Source organism: Pan paniscus, chromosome 1 (assembly GCF_029289425.2).
Source record: "Pan paniscus chromosome 1, NHGRI_mPanPan1-v2.0_pri, whole genome shotgun sequence".
Lineage (NCBI taxonomy): Eukaryota > Metazoa > Chordata > Mammalia > Primates > Hominidae > Pan > Pan paniscus.
The window spans coordinates 140,930,058-140,949,476 of record NC_073249.2 but is presented as its reverse complement, the minus strand read 5'-3'; the positions used below and the strand labels follow the sequence as shown (position 1 = coordinate 140,949,476).

Here is a 19,419-nt window from a genome sequence, read left to right as displayed (position 1 = left end):
GTGAAAAAATGGTGTACTACCCTTTAGAACACAGTGGATCTGTTAAATCACTGACCCCTATATGGAGTTTTGTCCCAAATAGGATGAACATTTGGGTCTAAAGACCAAGGGGTGGAAGCAGGTATGGTCCTATTTACCATCACTCCCAATGACACACTGTATTCTGTGCTTCCTTCACCACACCCTGAACTCTACAGGGCTGAAGATCTTGTTACCCAAAGTGGGGGGTCTCTCTTGACAGAAGACACAACAAAGGTCTTAATAAACTGAAAGTTATGACTGCTACCAGAGCACTTTGGACTTTTTGTCACCAGGTCTGAACAAATAAAAAGAGAAGTCACCACACTGGCATGACTAATTGACCCTGATAAACAGAAGGAAGCAAGACTGCTTCAATCCAATAAAGGCAGGAAGGAATACATGTGAAACTCAGGTGATACACTGGGCACCTTCTTGTACTCCTGTCAAACATAACATGCTCTTCAGCAATGAAGGTTTAGGTTGTACTACCAGATAAGCTACCAAGATCTGCTGAGGTGATAGCTGAGGGTGAGGGGAATGTAAAATGGACAGTGAAAGAGTGAGAAAAGTACCAGTTGTGGCTCTGAGAGCAACTGGATTGACAGAGGCCACAGTTCATCCTATTAACACAGACAGATCATGTAAAACAAAAATAAGTTAAGATACAGCAAATCTAAATAACATAATCAATAAGGAAGGGCAAATCACTACATACCAAACTTTGCACCTGATAATAAGAATATACCATCTTGTCAAGAAGACATTGAACATTCACAAAAGGTGAACATATATTAGGTAAAAAAGAAAAAGATCAGTAAGTTCCATAAAGTAAAAAAAAAAAGTCTCTGATCACCATGCAATGAAACCAGAAATTATTAACAAAATCAAAACTGAAAAAGCTCTCCCACTTGAAAATTTTAAAATTGCCTATTTAAATAATTATTGGGTGAGAAGGGATATACAAATTGAAATGACAAAATACCAAAAAGTAATTTTAATAAACATACTCCATATGGAGTCTATTGAACACATTTAAAGTAATGATCAGAGAAGAAATAACGGACCTTAATAATTTTATGAATAAAAATAAAAGAATAAAAAGAAATTAGAAAAGGAACAAAGCAAGAATATCCCCTCTTATGACTCCTTGTCAACATTATACTGGAAGTCCTAGATAATGCAATATGACAAGAAAAAGAAATAAAAACCATACAGATTGAGAACGAAAATATAAAGCTGCCTTTGTCACAGATGACATGATTGGCTATGCAGAAAAGCAGAAAAAAATGAACAAAATCCTCCTGGAATGAATAAGCAGTTATAGCAAGGTTGTAGGATACAAGGTTAATATACAAAAGTTAACTGACTTCTTGTATACCAAGAACAAACTAATGAAATTTGAAATTAAAAACACAATACAGCACCAACTGTATTAGTTGGTTATTAGCACCAACTAATACTTAGTTATGAACCTAAGAAAATAAGTACAAAATTTATATGAGGAAAACTATAAAATTATGATCAAAGAAATAAAAAAGAAGTAAATTCTTCCCAATGTGATCTATAGATTCAATGCAATACCAAACAAAATCCCATAAGTTATTTGTGGATACTGACAAACAGATTCTAAACTTTATACAGAGAGGCAAAAGACCCAAAACAGCCAACCCAACTTGAAAGAGGACAGAGTTGGAGGACTGATACTACTGGACCTCAAGACTTACTATAAAGCTACAATATTTGAGACAGTGTGGTAATGAAGAAAAAACAGATAAGTAGATGAGCGGAACAGAATAGAGAACCCAGAAATAGGCCCACATAAATACAGTCACCTGATCTTTGACAAAGGAGCGAAGGCAGTACAATGGAGCAAAGATAGTCTTTTCAACAAACGGTGCTGAAATAACTGGACATCTACATGCAAAAAAGAAATGAATTTAGACACAGACCTTACACCTGTCACAAAAATTAACTCAAAATAGATCACAGACCTAATGTAAAATGCAATATTATAAAATCCTAGCAGATAATACAGGAGAAAATCTAGATGACCTTGGGTATGTTGTTTTTAGAAACAACACAAAAGACACAATCCATACTGAACTTCATTAAAATTTAAAACTTCTGCCCTGCAGAAAACAATGTCAAGAGAATAAGAAGACAAACCACAGACGGGAAGAAAATATTTGCAAAAGGCACATCTGATAAAGAACTGTTACCCCAAATATACAAAGAACTCTGAAAACTCAACAATTAAAAAAAACATTTAAAAAAGGCCAAAGACCTTAACAAACACCTCACCAAGGAAGATATACAGATGGTAAATAAGCATATGAACAGATGCTCCAAATTATATGTCATTAGGGAACTGCAAATTAAAACAACAATGTGGGCTGGTTCTGGTTGCTCATGCCTTTAATCCCAGCACTTTGGGAGGCCAAGGTGTGATGATTGCTTCAGCCCAGGAGTTTGAGACCAGCCTGGGCAACGTAGTGAGACCTTGTCTCTGCAAATAATAATAATAATAACAGCTGGGCACAGTGGCACATGGCTGTGGTCCTCCCTACTCAGGCGGCTGAGGTGGGAGGATCACTTGAGCCCAGGAGGTTGAGGCGACAGTGAGCCATGGTCACTCTACTGAACTCCAGCCTGAGTGACATAGTGAAATTGTCTCAAAACAAACAAACAAACAAACCCACCACCACCACCACCACCAAAACCCAGTGTGGTGCCACTGCACACTCACTAAAATGGCCAAAATCCAGAACACTGACACCAAATGCTGGTGAGGATGTGGAGCAAAAGGAACTCTTATTCATTGCCGGTTGGAATGCAAAATGGCACAGCCACTTTGGAAGACGGAGTTTATTACAAAACTAAACATACTTTTACTGTGTGATCCAGAAGCCACATTCCTTAATTCTACCCAAAGGAGTTGAAAATTTATTTCCACACAAAACCCTGCACATGACTATTTACAGCAGCTTCATAACTGCCAAAACCTGGAAGCAACTAAGATGTCCTTTAGTCGGTGAATGGATAAACTGTGGTATATCCAAACAACAGAATATTATTCAGTGCTAAAAAGAAATGAGCTATGAAGCCATGAAAAAACATGGAGGAATCTTAATTGCGTATTAATATGTAAAAGAAGTCAATCTAAAAAGGCTACATACTGTACAATTCCAACTGCCTGACATTCTGGAAAAGGCAAAATTATGAAGACAGTAAAAAGATCAGTGCCCATAGGTTGCTGAGGGCAGGGGAGAGGAGGGATGAACGGGCAGAGCACAAAGGATTTTTAGGGCAGTGAAAATACTCTGTATAATAATATAATGGTAGATCATTATATATTTTTCCAAACCCATAGAAAGTACAACTTCAAGAGTGAACACTAACACTAATGTAAACTATGGACCTTGGGTGATAGTTATGATGTGTCAATGTAGGTTCATCAATTGTAACAAATGTGCCACTCTTGTAGAGGATAATAGGATCACCACAATCAAGTAGAATATATTTCAAGAATGCAAGTTGAGACAATAAAAAATCCATTAATATACCGTACACATAGATCCAAACAGAAAAAATACATAATTATCTCCATACATGTAGGAAATATAAAACCTTTAATCAAGTATATATATTTGACAAAATATAATAATGATCCCTGATTTAAAACATTCAAGAAAATATTAATGGATATTTCTTTCTTTTTTTTCAGGGTCTTGCTCTGTGGCCCAGGCTGGAGTGCAGTGGTGTAACCTCGGCTCACCAAAACTTCTGCCTCCTGGGCTCAAGTGTTCCTCCCACCTCAGCCTCCTGAAGAGCTGGGACTATAAATGCACACCACCATGCCAGGCTAATTTTTGTGTCTTTTTTGTAGAGACGGTGTTTTGCCATGCTGCCCAGGCCAGTATTGAACTCCTGGGCTCAAGCAATCCCCGGCCTATTTCTTTAATGTAATAAAATAGGAATATTTTAATCTTCATGCCAGCATTTACTTCATGAGGAATCACTATAATGTTTCCACTAACACCAGGAACAGAGCAAGGATGCTCACCACTTCTTTAACATTGTACTAGGGGTATTACAATACAATTAGCCATGAGAATTAACTTAAAGGTTTAAGAAGTGGGAAAGAAGAACTAAAATGATCTCTATTTGAAAATTACATGATAGCATGTCTAGAAAACTCTGAAAAATCAATGGCAAAATGAACTAAAAAAAAAGAAACCATTAAGGTAACCGGATATAAAATTAACATTGAAAAATCAACAGTCTTTGGACACATAAACAAAAATCTATTAGAGAATATAATGGCAGACAAAACCCCTTTTACTATAACAACAAAAAAATAAAATGCTTAAGAAAAAAATTTAACAAAAAATGTGCAAAACCTAAGGAATGTTTTAAAACACTCCTGAAAAACACAAAAATAGATCTGAACAAATGAAAGACAACCGTTGTTGTTGAAAAGACTGAGTCAACATCATAAAGATCCCAGGGCTCTCTTAATTTATAAGTGTAAGTTGAAGCCAAGAAAAATACTAACAATATTTTTTAATGAAGCTAGATAGATTGATGTTAAGGTTTATATGGAAAAACAAGAATGCAAATGTAGCCAGGAAAACACTGAAAAAAGCTCAGAGGACTTCAAACCTTTCCAGACATCTCAACACACCATAAAGTTTCTATCATTAGAACAAGGTAGGACTTGTGCATGAACAGACAACCACTCAGATGGAACAGAAAATAAAGTACAGACATAGATCCAAGAAGTAGAAATTTAGTACAATCATGTGTCACTTAATGATGGGTATTTGTTCTGAGAAACATTTTGTCAGGCAATTTTGTCATTGTGTGAACATCATAGAGTATACTTCCACAGACCTAGATAGTATAGTCTACTACAAACCTAAGCTATATGGTATAGCCTATTGCTTCTAGGCTACAAACCTGTACAGTATGTTACTGTACTAAATACTGTAGGCAATTGTAACACATTGGTATTTGTGTATCTAAATCTATATAAACATAGAAATGGTACAGTAAAAATGTAGTATAAAAGATAAAAAATGGTACATCTGTATAGGGCACTTACCATGACTGGGGCCAACAGGATCAGAAGTTGCTCTGGGTGAGTTAGTAAGTCAGTAGTGAGTGAATGTGAAGGCCTAGGGCATTACTGTACACTTTTATATGACTGACAACACAGTAGGTTTGTTTACAACAGCATCACCACAAAACATGTGAGTAATGATGTTATGAAGGCATTATATGACATCACCAGGTGATACAAATTTTTCAGTTCTGTTATAATCTTATGGGACTAGGGTTTTATATGAGGCCCATCGTTGACCAAAACAATGCATGCAGTGTGTGACTGTGTATGATATAGGTAGCATAGTTTAAAATAAACTATGATACTGAAGCAAAGACAGATTGTTTAACGAATGATTCTGAGAAAACTGATTAGCCATTTAGAAAAATGTGAAATGAAATACATAAATCACAACATTCACACACACACAAAAAACTTTTAATGTATCAGAGACCTAAATATAAAAAAGAAAACTAGTCAAGAATCAGAAGAAAACATAGGTGATTTCTTTAAAATCTGGATATAGGAAAAGGTTCTCTAATGATGACTCAAAATCCAAATTCCCTAAAAGACTGACAAATTTGGCTATGTAAAATTGTAAAGCTGCTTCCTGTCAAAAAACACTACAAACAAAGTCAAAAGACAAGTGACAAATTGGGAAAAAATACTTGTAATAGTTATCAAAGGTAAAGGGCTAATTTCCCTAATACCCAAATAATTCTTAAACATTTAGAGTAAAATGACCAAATACCTAGTAGAAAAATGGGCAAAAAACATAAACAGACTTTTGCAAGAAAGATTATAAAACAGTCCTCAAACAAAAAAAAGATGTTCAGTGTCACTCATAGGGAGAAAAATGTCATAATTAGAGAAATGTTGACTGGAATGCAATTCTTTCAGAGAGGAATTTGGCAATATCTAACAATATCTTCTTTCGACCTAGCAATCCAATTCTAGCAATTCACCATGAAGATACACCTCCAACCGTATAGAAATACATAAGAAGCACAAGTTTATTCATTGCAGGAGTGTTTTTCATTGCAAAATGCTGGAAACAAACTAAATTTCCATATGTAGGAGAATGATTGAATAAACTGATACATCCACACAATGAAGTACTATGAAGCTACAAAATTACATAAAGAGCTCCATGAATCGATATGATTTCCAGGATATATTTTTAAGTAAAAAAAGCAGAGTGTCAAAAAGTATCTGTGGTATGTAACCTTTTATGTAATAAAAAAGTGTAAGAAAATACACATACATCTGCCCCTTAAACAAGCAAAACATACACACATACACAACTCACAAGAAAGATACACCAGAAACTACTGAGATTGGATACCTCAGGGGGCAGGTGAGAACACTGAAAAAGAATAAGAGGATGAGGACAGGACAGAAAGGTAGGGAGGGTAGTACACTTATCTAACTTTGTCCTATATAGCTTTGCCTTGTAGAATAATTTCTCTAACTTTTCTGGAAGAAAATACAGTTAAAATTAAAGTTTAATATAATTATACTTTTAATATGAGTTTCCTTACATGGTTTTAAAGAAAAAAATATGAATTATTTTTCTGCACCTTGTAGTTATCCATGAATAAACTCAGCTTAACCACTGATTACTCTAAAGTGGTAACGGTGGTGGCTACTGAGGAAGGCTTAACCTCTGATTTTAGCCTTATAGAATTTAACCTAATTACTCCGTGGAAATAATAATGATTAATAAATACAATTGCAAGATATTTTATGACTGTAAAATATCAACATATATAATTAGTTCACTGGGCTAACTCAGATTATTTTTTCTGTCTGTGAGACTATCTTCTAAGTTACCTGCCCTTCTCCTACTCTTATCTCAGGCTCCTTCATATGCTCTTGGTACTATAAAACTTGTGCTTTTGAATCACATTCACCCTGTACTGCAAAGGCAATCCAGCTCTCCTTCTCTGTTCCAGCTCCTGTGCAAATTAAATGTCAATGGAAAAAATCCATAGCAAAGCTTATTAGTGTCTTTCTTTTATCACTTTGTTTTTAAAAACATTTATAGAATGCTATCTCTGTGCCACGCTTTGCTGCAGTAAATAGTAGTAATAATTTTCCCAGGCTGCTAAAACAGAATCAGATGATAATTTCCATACAGAGAACAAGGAGAATGTTCTGACTTCTTTTGTGATCTTATACCTTACTGGGTTGAAAACACTCTCATTCTATTGGATAAAGGTTCTGCTGCCATAAAGAACAGAAAAATAAGATGTGGTTCTTTATTACTGCTGTTAATCACCTGTGGAGCAACCCCCAATGATTCTGATTCAACATTTTTGAGATTGGCCCTGGCAATCTGTATGTGTTTTTTCTTTTTAGTAGAGACAAAGCCTCACTATGTTGCCCCAGGATGGTCTTGAACTCCTAGGCTCAAGCAATCTTCTCATTGTAGCCACCCAAAGTACTGGGATTACAAGCATAAGCCACCATGCCCAGCCTTAAAAATAAAAAAAATAAATAAAAATAAATTTAAAAAAACTTCTACAGGTGATAGTGATGCCCAGTAAAGGTTAATAAATCACTTTCTATAGCTGGCAGTTTTATTATCAAAAACTAAAATTACTATTCATTCAAATAAGTTCTCTGCCTAGATAAGTAAAATAATCTCCTTAAATCATTGCCCTACTGGCCAGGTGCGGTGGCTCACCCCTGTAATCCCAGCACTTTGGGAGGCCGAGGCGGGCAGATCATGAGGTCAGGAGATCAAGACTATCCTGGCTAACACAGTGAAATCCCATCTCAACTAAAAATACAAAAAATAAGCCTGGTGTGGTGGCATGCGCCTGCAATCCCAGCTACTTGGGAGGCTGAGGCAGGAAAATTGCTTGAACCCAGGAGGCGGAGGTTGCAGTGAGCCGAGGTTGCACCACTGCACTCCAGCCTGGGCAACAGAGCGAGACTCTGTCTCAAAAAATAAAATAAAATAGAAATAAAAAATCATGTCCCTACTTTCAGCACTGTTTCTCCCCACAGTCTTACGTTCACACAGCAGCCAGAGTAACCTTTGAAAAGCATAAATCAGATCAGATCATGCCTCTGCCCTATTTAAAGCCTCTCATGGCTTCCTGCTGCACTTAGAACCAAATCCAAACTTCTCACTATCCTCTATGAGGGCATACATGATATATCTCCTGCCTACTTTTCCAACTTCATTGTATACCACTTTCCTCTTCATTCATTCTGCTCACTCCAGTTACATTGGCATTCTTTCTGATCTTGAACTGGCCAGGCTTTTCTGCCTTAGGTCTAGACAATGTGTCCTGTCTTCAATTATGGTGGTGGTGGTGGTGGTGGCAGCTAATACATACTGAACATTTCCTATTAACTACATGCTGAAGTGTTTTACATGTATTAATGTGTGTAATAAAACAACTTTATGAGGTTGGTACTATTAATATTTCTGTTTTACAGATGAGGAAAGGCCCAGGGAGTTGAAGTAATTTGCTCACGGTACTCAGACTAACTCCTCAATTCTCACTCAGAAGATGTTAACCCCAAAATTCTGTAATTTTCAGATATTAACTTAAACTTTTTATCACCCAGTTATTAACAAAAGCTATCATAGAAGTATATATGTAGGTCTCATCATTTTGGCCCCTACTAGAATTACTTTCACTGAATTATGCTTTCACATTGTAACATCCATCTATACTGAATAGTAGAAATGACACAATACAATGAATTGCTACCCTCCTTTTGAATAATTAATATGTTCTAATCCAAAAGAAAGGAGAATCATATAACTGATCATGTGTCATCCTTTTGGCAGTGGGAAGATCGTATTCAAATCTGAAATCCCCTTACAACAAAATGTACAGAGCTTTGTGACTGTATTTCAGGCAAAAGCCTCTTACATTTCAAACTAACCAAAAACTGGGCCGGACATGGTGGCTCATGCCTATAATCCCAGCATTTTGGGAGGCCAAGGCAGGTGGATCACCTGAGGTCAGGAGTTTGAGACCAGCTTAGTCAACATGGCAAAACCCCATCTCTACTAAAAATACAAAAATTAGCCAGGTGTGGTGGCAGTCACCTGTAATCCCAGCTACTTGGGAGGCTGAGGCAGGAGAATCGCTTCAACCTGGGAGGCAGAGGTTGCAATGAGCCCAGACGGCACCACTGCATTCCAGCCTGGGCGAGAGAGTGAAACTCTGTCTCAAAAAAACATAAACAAAAACAAACAAAAAACCTTATCCAAAAATTACCTTAACCAACAACTCAGAAATTATTTTATTAGTCCGCAGTCACTCTCTCACTTACTTTTCAAAGAACTCCTGCAGCTCCTTTCTCCTGCACAGTCCCCTTACTCTTGAGATTTAGTTTCAAGACTAAGAAAACAGAGACTATCCTATCTGACCTCTTTCAACTTCTTTCTTCTTTTGAAACAAATCCCTACAGTTATGCTGTGTATAACTCATTTATTTTTTACCTTCCTCGCTTTCAAGAGAAATGAATTTGTATATAAGTTGTCCTCTAAATGTTGCTTCAGCTGCAACACTCAAGTTTTTATACTGATTCGTTCTCATTCACTTCTAAATATTTTCTAATTTCCATTGTGATATTTCTTCTCTCCAGACCATAAGTTACTAAGGAATGTATTTTTCAGTTACCAAAATTTATTTTACTGACTTTTTATTATCAACTTAAAACTTAACTGCACTGTAGACAAAGACTGTAGACTTCTAGGGGTGAGTTTCCAGGTGTAGTATTTTTAAATTTTGTTTTAATTCATCTGTTACATTGCTTCATCTAATACCTTTATGCAGATGATTATATAAATATGTATCTCTAGTCTACTTTTCTGAGCTTTAGGCCTACAGTTTTAAGACTCTTATTAGACTAATTTTCTATTTCTCCTAAAGGCCTTTCAACCCTAACAGATTCAAAGCCAAAACATTATTTCCTGCCACTCTGAATCTCTTCCTTCTCCTCCTCCTCCTTTTCCTCTTTTATTTTCTATTTTTGGAATGATGATCCACATTCTACCCAACTTTTCAAGCAAAAAGTGTTAAAATTGCCTTTTATTCCTCTCTCTTACAATTGGAATGAACTGTTTTATGTGTTGTGAATTATATTTTCTAGTTCTCTCTTTGAGCTATCCTTTCCTTTCTATTGTCACAGGACCTCATCATCAATCCCCTGCTCTGCGGCACCATCCTTCTAAATAACCTTTAGTTCATCTCCTTGGCACTCCTCCTTCCCTTCTTCTCTTTTATCCTTCCCCCTGCTGCTTTGCATAAAGCACAACTCTGATAATTCCTTTCTCTTGCCTAAATATCTTTGGTTAATGCATACAGGATAAAGTCTGAATTTAGCACAATGCATAAGACCCTTTACCTGAGAAAAATTCATCCACTATACAAGCAGAAAGTTTTCAGGCTTGGTTTGCTACCAAATATACTATATAAAATTCTTGGACCTGCAAGTTTATTAAAAGCCTAATGTTGACAAGGATTTGGATAAAAGTGTTGTCTCACATATAGTTGCCTATGTACTATATTTTTATGATCAAGAAAAAGTTATGCTCCTTGAATTAGGCCCCATTTCCCAAAACAATCTAGCATCAGTTCTTGACAGAGTACAGGTTACATTTTTAGCCCCATGAAAAAACTTAATACAGGTGAAGAGGAAGGATTGGTACTCTGAAAATGCTGGGGCTCAGGACCTTATATTAGTGGTGCTAAAATCAGAGATAATGAGATAATGTTTTCAGTGTTGATGGATATTATGAAATTTTAAAGGGAAGAGAGAAATAAATAAACATCTTTAGAACACCAAGTAGTAAGTGAAAACATGGCGCATGCATCCTTTAACCAAGCTTTATGAGAAAGAAGAAAAATGACTCAAAACCATACTTATAGCAAGGAGGTAACATAGCCATTTCTAGTGTACATATCACCTGTAACTGCAGTAATAATAGGGCAATACAGTCATAATAATAACCTTTAAAGATAATGAAAATTAAAATAGATTCTGTATCCTCAGTATGACAAGGCAGTAAATACTATTCATTCCAGGAAAGCTTTCATTAAAAATGATTTAAATAAAAATTGTAGGCTCATATGGAGAAGCTTATACTAATCTGAAGTTTTAATTACTCAATTTCCTTCCTATCAGAATGCTGAGATCAATATACTACTGTATTTTACTTCCTATTACCTCTCTATTGGTAAAACTAGCTACAATGAAGTTTTGAAGACTCTATTTTTTCTTTTTTTTTTTTTTTTTTGGAGACGGGGTCTCACTTTGTCACCCAGGCTGAAGTGCAGTGGTGCCACCCCAGGCTCAAGTGATCATCCTACCTCAGCCTCCCGAGTAGCTGGGACTACAGGTGTGAGCCACCATGCCTGACTAACTTTTAAAACATTTTTTCTTTTTTTTTTTTAGCAACGGGGTCTCACTATGTTGCTAGGGCTGGTCTAGAACTCCTGGACTCAAGGCGATCCTCTCACATCAGCCTCCCAAAGTGCTGGGATTGCACCATGCCCAGCCTGCTTTTTAGATTTTTGAATGATCAATACCCAATGTGTTTTGAAATCATACAGTAAGTAAGAATAGGCATTTTCTAAAGAAATCAGCCAACCTTGAAGGACAGCTGTGAAGTAAGAAGTAGATCTTATGGTTTACAAAGAGAGGGAGACAGCATCAGTACAGCAGTAGTCTTAGAAACTCTGCCTACTACTCTGACACTATGACATTATTGCTCTAACTTATTTATTCTGATGCCAATTATTTTCTCAGCCTTCTGCTGAATCTATGACTCTAAATTAAATATGTATGTACACTGATATGTGTGTGCTTGTGTGTATGTGTGTGTGTGTAGGCACACACAGGCACACACATATCAATATGGGCATATATTTTTGAAACTAGAGTGAGCTTCAGAAGTTTCATCTCCATGTAGTATATCTTTGACTCATAGGTCTGACTCATAGTAGGATTTTTTAAAATCCAAATGTTTTATCTCAGAAGCTTATGTTCCTTATAGACTTTTAGAAAAGAAGGCCACCGTATAACCATTAAACCAAAGTCAAAAATTTTAAAGTATATACAAACAAATTTGATATATGTACTACAGACTTAATTGTATTTATTTTAGAATACTGTATGAGATTTAAATGATATATGGATATAGCAATAATTGGAAACATTTTGCATTAATAATTCAGTGGAGTTTCTTTCCTGAAATTTGGTTCCAAGTCTCAAGTACTTGTTATTAATAGCTGTGCAGAACAAATAAATCAGCTGTGATCCTAATCAGTGTGAAAATGTGGCTAATGCACTTTTCTGTTTCCCTAGGATCCCTGTTGCATACCTCGTGACATAACAGAAAAAATGTAGTCCAAACTATTTACGGAGATCTAAACTTTAAAGAGGATCTTTCTTAAGCCTGCTATGTTGAAACATGTTTTATCAAACAAGTTTAATTTCCACCATTTTGTTTCAAATTTATTAACTTTCCACCAATATTTTACCTCTGGTCCTGGAGGGCCAGATGGTCCTTGGAGTCCTGGGTCACCTGTTTGGCCCTAAAATGGCGGGGGGAGGATCAAAGTATAAACATTAACGTAATAAACACAATTAAAAGAAGAAACAGGCATATGGTAAACAAATAGCAGTCAGTCATTATATTATCATGTCAAACAAGGTTGTAATGACTTTTTAGAAAAATTTGTAACCATCATTACTGTAAAAGTTTTTAAATAAGATGTTTATGGGTTTAATATACATTCACTCAAGTGTTAAGTGATACAAACAAATTAATGAGTCAAGTGCTCAAATCAAGAAACAAATTGTGTGTTTATATGTGTTTCACAGAGATAAGACAATAAAGCTGGACTCAACAAGATAGGGAATTCTAGAGGAGAAACTGCTTTTGTAAATAACCACAGTCCCAGGGCTGTCTCTGAAAATTCCTCTCTCCTTTGATACTGTAAGTGGCCTGAATTAGTAATTAAGACTCACCTGGATTGAAATCCTTGTTGCTTAACCTCTCTAAGCCTCAGTTTTCTCATCAATAAAATAGAAATAATAATTATAGTACTAACATTCTCAAAGAGTCATTGGAGAGTTAAATTAGATAATATATGTAAAGTGCTAAGCACAATGTCTGACATATGAAGTACTCATTAAATGTCAACCAATTTTACAATCATTATTCCTTCTCTTCACACCCTTTCTGCTTTCCTGGCTCACACATAGAATTCCTAGACTGTTTTCATCCTTTAATTGAAGTTTTAAGGATTCAGTTTCCGTATCTCTGAAGCTAGTTTCTGACATTCATGATAAAGATGTGAAATCAGGGTTAAAGGAGAAAGTGACAGGAGAGAGAAGTAGGTATAAAGCCTGAAACTAGAGAAGGCTAGCAATGCTCTCAAGAGATGAAAGTTTGGAAAGGGAGGACAGTAGTCTGATATATCCATTTTCATAAGAAAAACTATTGCATTCATTATTTCTGTCATATTAAGTTTCTATATGAGCTTCAAATTTAATTTAAATAAGCCTCAGATCACCTAAACTTGCAAGTTACAATACGGGATTGCCCATTTTCCAAAACCTAAAGCACAGTTTCCAATATGCACTTAATTCATTCTCAGTGCTGAGGTATCTGGACATAAAACAGGACACCATAAACTACTGCAATCAAATCCAGAGAAAGGCAGTGAAATATTATGGAAAGGCTCATTTAAGTTTCCCTTTCCAAATAAACAAAAACAAAATCTGTGATCCATCAGAATCAGTATACTGAAGTTCTTAAAATGACAAGCATCTCTCTTTAAAGAGATAGAGATAGGGGCGAGGGGCTCTCATTGGAGCCCTCTAGTGGCAAAATCCAACCACAAAGCTAAATTTCTAAGCAGTGAGGATAAAATAGCAATACCCTAGGGCTTTGTTTTCAGAAAAGCTGATTGACAATCAGATATTTAAAAACAGAAATTGTGTAATGATTTTATTTGATCTTCAGAATAATTCTGTTTTGTAAAACTTTGATTGCAAATTTCCTATGAATGTCAATTTTTCTTTATAAAAGCTGACATTTTAAGTAACTTATAGATAACTAATATTAAATAAACCTCTACAAATGACAAAAATCCCTAGCTAAAAAATGGATAGGGCATAACAATTGTGTTTGTTTTCTTGGTCTAAAGGAAAGTGTATTTACGAACAACCTCAGAGTGGTAGTTTTCTCTATTTTTTAAAAAATACTTGTAGAGCAAAAGCTTCCCTATTCAAGAACTGTAACAACTTTCCAAATCAGGACATTCCTTCTTATATCTTGAAAATATTATTTCATGTTACAACTTAGATCTACTTGGAAACAATATTAGTTAGTAACACCAACCTCTTAGGTAACAGAAAATTAAAAGTAGGATCTATAAAATAGGGAAGACATCCTTATGATGTTGGCATTCTTTCCACGACAGTAAACAAATATTTTAGATAGGCATTAACTTATATAATTGAATGTGGGAGTTTGTTTCTTAATATAATAACTGATTCTGCATAAGCAACTTTTCATCAAACAAGTGTCTCCTTCTATAAGAAGGAAAGGTTTCCTGGTCAAACACCTACAGTTTTTCTATTAATAATATATACAGCCAGGTGCAGTGGCTCACACCTATAATCCTACACTCTAGGAGGCTGAGGTAAGAGGATTGCTTGAGGCCAGGAGTTTAAGACTAACCTGGGCAACAAAGCAAGACCTGGTTTCTACAATTTTTTTTTTTAATTAGCTGGGTATGGTGGTGGGCACCTGCAGTCCTTGCTACTTGAGAGGCTGAGGTGGAAGGACCACTTGACCCCAAGAGTTGGAGACTGCAGTGAGCTGTGATGGCGCCATTACACTCTATCCTGAGCAACAGAGGGAGGCCCTGTCTCTAAAAATATTTTTTTTTAATTAAAACAAAAAGATACAAACAAGTAATAAATAAAACAAGAGACAAAATACAAGGCTATCTCACTAATTTTAATTCATGAATGCTTATCTTATCTTCGGCCCAAAGTAGTTTTCAAAAGTTTGATAAAACAAATAAAAAAAATCAATTATCTCCCTACCAAAGTAATTCCTGCTGACATTAATTTTCTTTATTAGAACAGTGCAGAAAGGTGTAAAATGAGTAAGTAAATGAGACACTCTCACTGTGTCTTGCTCCCTGCCCTAAAAGAACATCATTAGCATTTATTGTGACTTCTTTCAGGAAAAAAATACTAAGGGCTTTAAGATAATGTGTTAAAGGTGAAATAGGCTCTCTGCCTTTTCTTTAGCTTACACTAGGAGGAATATTAGTAAGTACTATGTCTAAAAGAGAAAAACATCATAATCACAGGACTATAAGGAACCTTACATATGATATGGCCTAAACTTTCTTTTTTCTTTCTTTCTTTTTTTTTTTTTGAGATGGAGTCTCACTCTGTCGCTCAAGCTGGAGTCCAGGGGCACAATCTTGACTTACTGCAACCTCTGCCTCCCGGATTCAAGCGATTCTCCTGCCTCAGCCTCCTGAGGAGCTGGGACTACAGGCGCCTGCCACTATGCCTGGGTAATTTTTGTATTTTTAGTAGAGACAGGGTTTCACCATGTTGGTCAGGGTGATCTCGAACTCCTGACCTCGTGATCCACCCACCTCAGCTGCCCAAAGTGCTGGGATTACAGGCGTGAGCCACCGCACGTGGCCCTAACTTTCATTTTAAACATGAGAAGCTGGTACCATGGTGGTTAAATACCCAAGGTGATAGCCAGTAGGTTAAGTGCCAGAGCTGGGACCAGAATCCAGGTCTTTGTCTCTCTAGCCAATGATTTTTTTACTCCCATCAACATGTTATAAATATAAATTTAATCAAAGAGTAAGGAATACTAAAATGGTTTGCCTTGTGTAAGCACGATACTTGACTCTAGTTTTCTCAAAAAATTAATTGTAAAGCACAAAAAGTACTTATATTATTTACTAGTTAATAGTGCCCTTAGAGCATGTATTGTATCATTTCATCCTATTTGGTCAAGCGCTAGAAAACTGTCACATTATTTTAAAAAAAGAATATGTAAAAAGTATCTTATTTTGCCAATCACTGCAAATATCAGAGCGTCTTTATATGGTTTAGAACCATCCTTGAAAAACAGAAGTTGTTTGTTAGCTTCATGACCTAGTCTCATGATCCAATTTATGCACTCTAGAGTTTCTGAGATTCAACTCAAGGGTACAAGGGAGGGTACACGGCTTATTAGGTTAAGCCCTTATGGCAATAAGCCCAGGGCAAAGAACTAGTATAAGCAAAGGTCACCACTAACATTTCATCGAATAGATGCCAAAAATTGTTCTTTGGGTTAAATAATTCCTAAGAGATGTATATAAAATACTGTCACTGTTAGAAGTCACAAAGAATGGGGTAAAGTTCTATAATTTAATACTGCTTCCTGAGATAAAAAAAATAAACAATCCTGAGATGGAAGGGTAGAGTTAGAGGGAACACAATGAACTGCTCAGGAACATAACACAATTATTTTTAATGCATATTTTAATGTGACATTAATAAATTATAATCCTATATGTATTTTTTGTATGTATAATCATCTCTACCTTTTTCATAGAATTGAATCCTATATCTAATTTTTTCTATCTGTAATCACCTTTACCTTCACAGAGTTGTAATCAATATTAAACTCCTAAAACCATCTTAAAATATTAAACCCTAAAACAGTATGGCACAGTAGCTAAACGCATGAGCTCTGACATACCTGATTGCCTAGGTTTTTCTGAATGGTCACCTACTAAGTAGGTGGCCACCCAGGTGACCTTAGATGTTTTCTAACACTGTGTCTCAATTTTCTTAATATAAAAAATAGGAATAATAATAGTACCAACTTTGTAGGATTGTTGTGAAGATTAATTTAGATGTATAGTCCTTAGAATACTGCCTGGTATTGTGTAGATACTCAGCAAATGTTAGCTACAATAATTATGATTTTTAATATTTAGAAATATATTTTCTCAAGTTTTAACCATTTTATTTAAATAGCTTTAATTATTAAGTAATTTTAGATTTATAATTTTTTGAGTTTTATGTTAACAGCAATATAAGGTATCTTTTTCTTTCATCTAATCGATGTCCAAGGGTTAGGAAAAAAAATAAGGATTTAGAATATTTTGGTCCACAAGAGAGTGCAAACATGCTACCTTTTCTTCAGACTGTTTCCTTAATAAAATTGATATTTTGAAAAGTTAAAATATTATTTAAGGTGCTTTATATTTTCTGGCTTCAAAGCCTATTGTTTTAATTTAAATATTGTCTATATTAAATTATTCAGTAGAATAATATGACCAAGATCTTTAGGACTCTCAGAAACTTGGCTTTGGCCTAGGGTTGGGAGTAGAGGGAAGTCCAAAAGTCTATGGAATGTGAACTGCATACCTGAGGGATTTGCTATATTCTAAAACTAAGGAGACAAACGCTCAGTAGGCTTATACCCTACTTAGATCAACAGTGTCGAGACTCATGCCATGGCATGCACTCTGTCAATTACAAAGAGCAAAGCAAAAGTTCAAACCTACTGAAGGCCCTGGCTTTCCTCTCATCCCTGGTGGTCCTGGTAAACCAACAGCACCCTAAAAGAAGAGAATAACAGACAGAAGAGAAAGTTATTATACCACAAAAGGCAGACATACCACTATTTACAAACTGCTAAAAAATTTCATAAAGTATGCTAAAATATTGAGACAAAAGTTTCAAACAAGAACTTAAAACCATATTGATACCACATTCTAACACAATACATGGATAAAATAATAAGCAGTTCTTTCTTTTGAATTTACACTTTTTCATATTTACATAAAATTAATGGTATAAACATTACCTTGTCTCCAGGATACCCGGGTTCTCCTAGCTCTCCTGCTGTGCCTTGTTCACCCTGGAAAGCACAATTTCATGCAAAGATACTTATGTATCACAAACATGGCAATATTATAAGAAAGCAAATATTCATTGTAGAAGAATAATTTCTCTATTTTTCTTACTTCTGAGGAAAACTAATATAATTGATACTACAAATTAGACTCCATAAAAACAAAATATTTCATAAATTGTGTTGACTGAAAAGTAAAAGACAAATGTGATAAAAATTATTTTTATAATATTAATATTTAAATCACCTTATCACCTTTGATTCCAGGTAGTCCTTTATTCCCTGAAAGGCCCTACAAAAAAAGGTGACATTTTGTGATATCATAGACAGATTAAAGGGAAATATCCATTATACAAATAGAACCATACCATTGGGCCAGGGATTCCAGCAGGTCCAATTGGTCCCACAGGGCCAACACTGCCCTGGAAAACAGTAAGGAAGAAATGCATCATTAAGCATTCATTAGGATTAGAAAGAAAATGTGGCAGAATTAATAAGTTAATGAACCCAAAACAGCCAACTCACTAAGCTCCTACACGTGCCTTGTTCTTCAACAACTTATTTTCCTCTCCACATTTATAAATCATACCAATATTTCAAACTTTAGTGAAGTCCATCATTTTTCTGAAACCTTTTCATATTTGTCTAGTCCACAGAGATTCTTTCCTCCTTTGAGCTCCTATAATACTGTCCATGACATTCATCTTGCAATATTTCTCCAACTAGATGAGACCTTTAAAAAATATTTTAGTGCCATGTTCCCAGGAACTAGTCAACAGATACTTCATTTGATTGTCTTAGAGTTTTATTTCACCCACTTATTCAGCAAATATTTTTTGAGCAGTTACTATGTGCCAGACATCCTAATGATTTGATTTTAAAATTTCAAATTTGCAGAATGAGAAAATTTATCATAATTTCAGGGATAAACTCAGAGGCAAACAAAAAGCTCTACTCTTCTGGGCTTATCTCGTTTATTCATCATTTAATATTTACTAAGCATAATATGTACGAGACACTGTTGAAGAAAAAAAGAGAAAAAAGACATAATCTCTAACATCAAGGTTCTCAATTTAATGCTCTAATTCTTCAGAAACATTACCAGTATTATCTCCTGCAAGCAAGAGACTTAGAAAAAACTTCAATATGTCATCTTAGAAGACAAAGGGCAATAGCAACATAAGGGTATGAAAGAAAAATTTGAAAAACAAAATGGCACTTCTTGGTGGTTTGGGATCAGTTATAATTTCTGTGTCACTGAGGTCTCATTTTTCTTCTTTTTCTCACGACCTTTCTTTGCCTGGCTTCCTTACTACTCTTTATAATGGAAATCCAAGTTCGTTCAAACTTCTCT

At 35.4% G+C, this 19,419-nt stretch overlaps 1 protein-coding gene across 3 annotated transcripts in view; it reads right to left on the bottom strand.

The window, feature by feature from the left end:
* Positions 1-19,419, bottom strand: part of COL24A1 (collagen type XXIV alpha 1 chain) — a 404,401-nt gene that overhangs the window by 251,464 nt on the left and 133,518 nt on the right. For all 3 annotated transcript variants that reach the window (XM_003805298.6, XM_034934180.3, XM_055116591.2), the window contains 5 exons: positions 18,434-18,487; positions 18,313-18,357; positions 18,018-18,071; positions 17,716-17,769; positions 12,643-12,696 (listed from right to left, as the gene is read on the bottom strand). In XM_003805298.6, the coding sequence (XP_003805346.4) occupies positions 12,643-12,696; positions 17,716-17,769; positions 18,018-18,071; positions 18,313-18,357; positions 18,434-18,487 (261 nt within the window). The remainder of the gene's footprint in view (positions 1-12,642; positions 12,697-17,715; positions 17,770-18,017; positions 18,072-18,312; positions 18,358-18,433; positions 18,488-19,419) is intronic.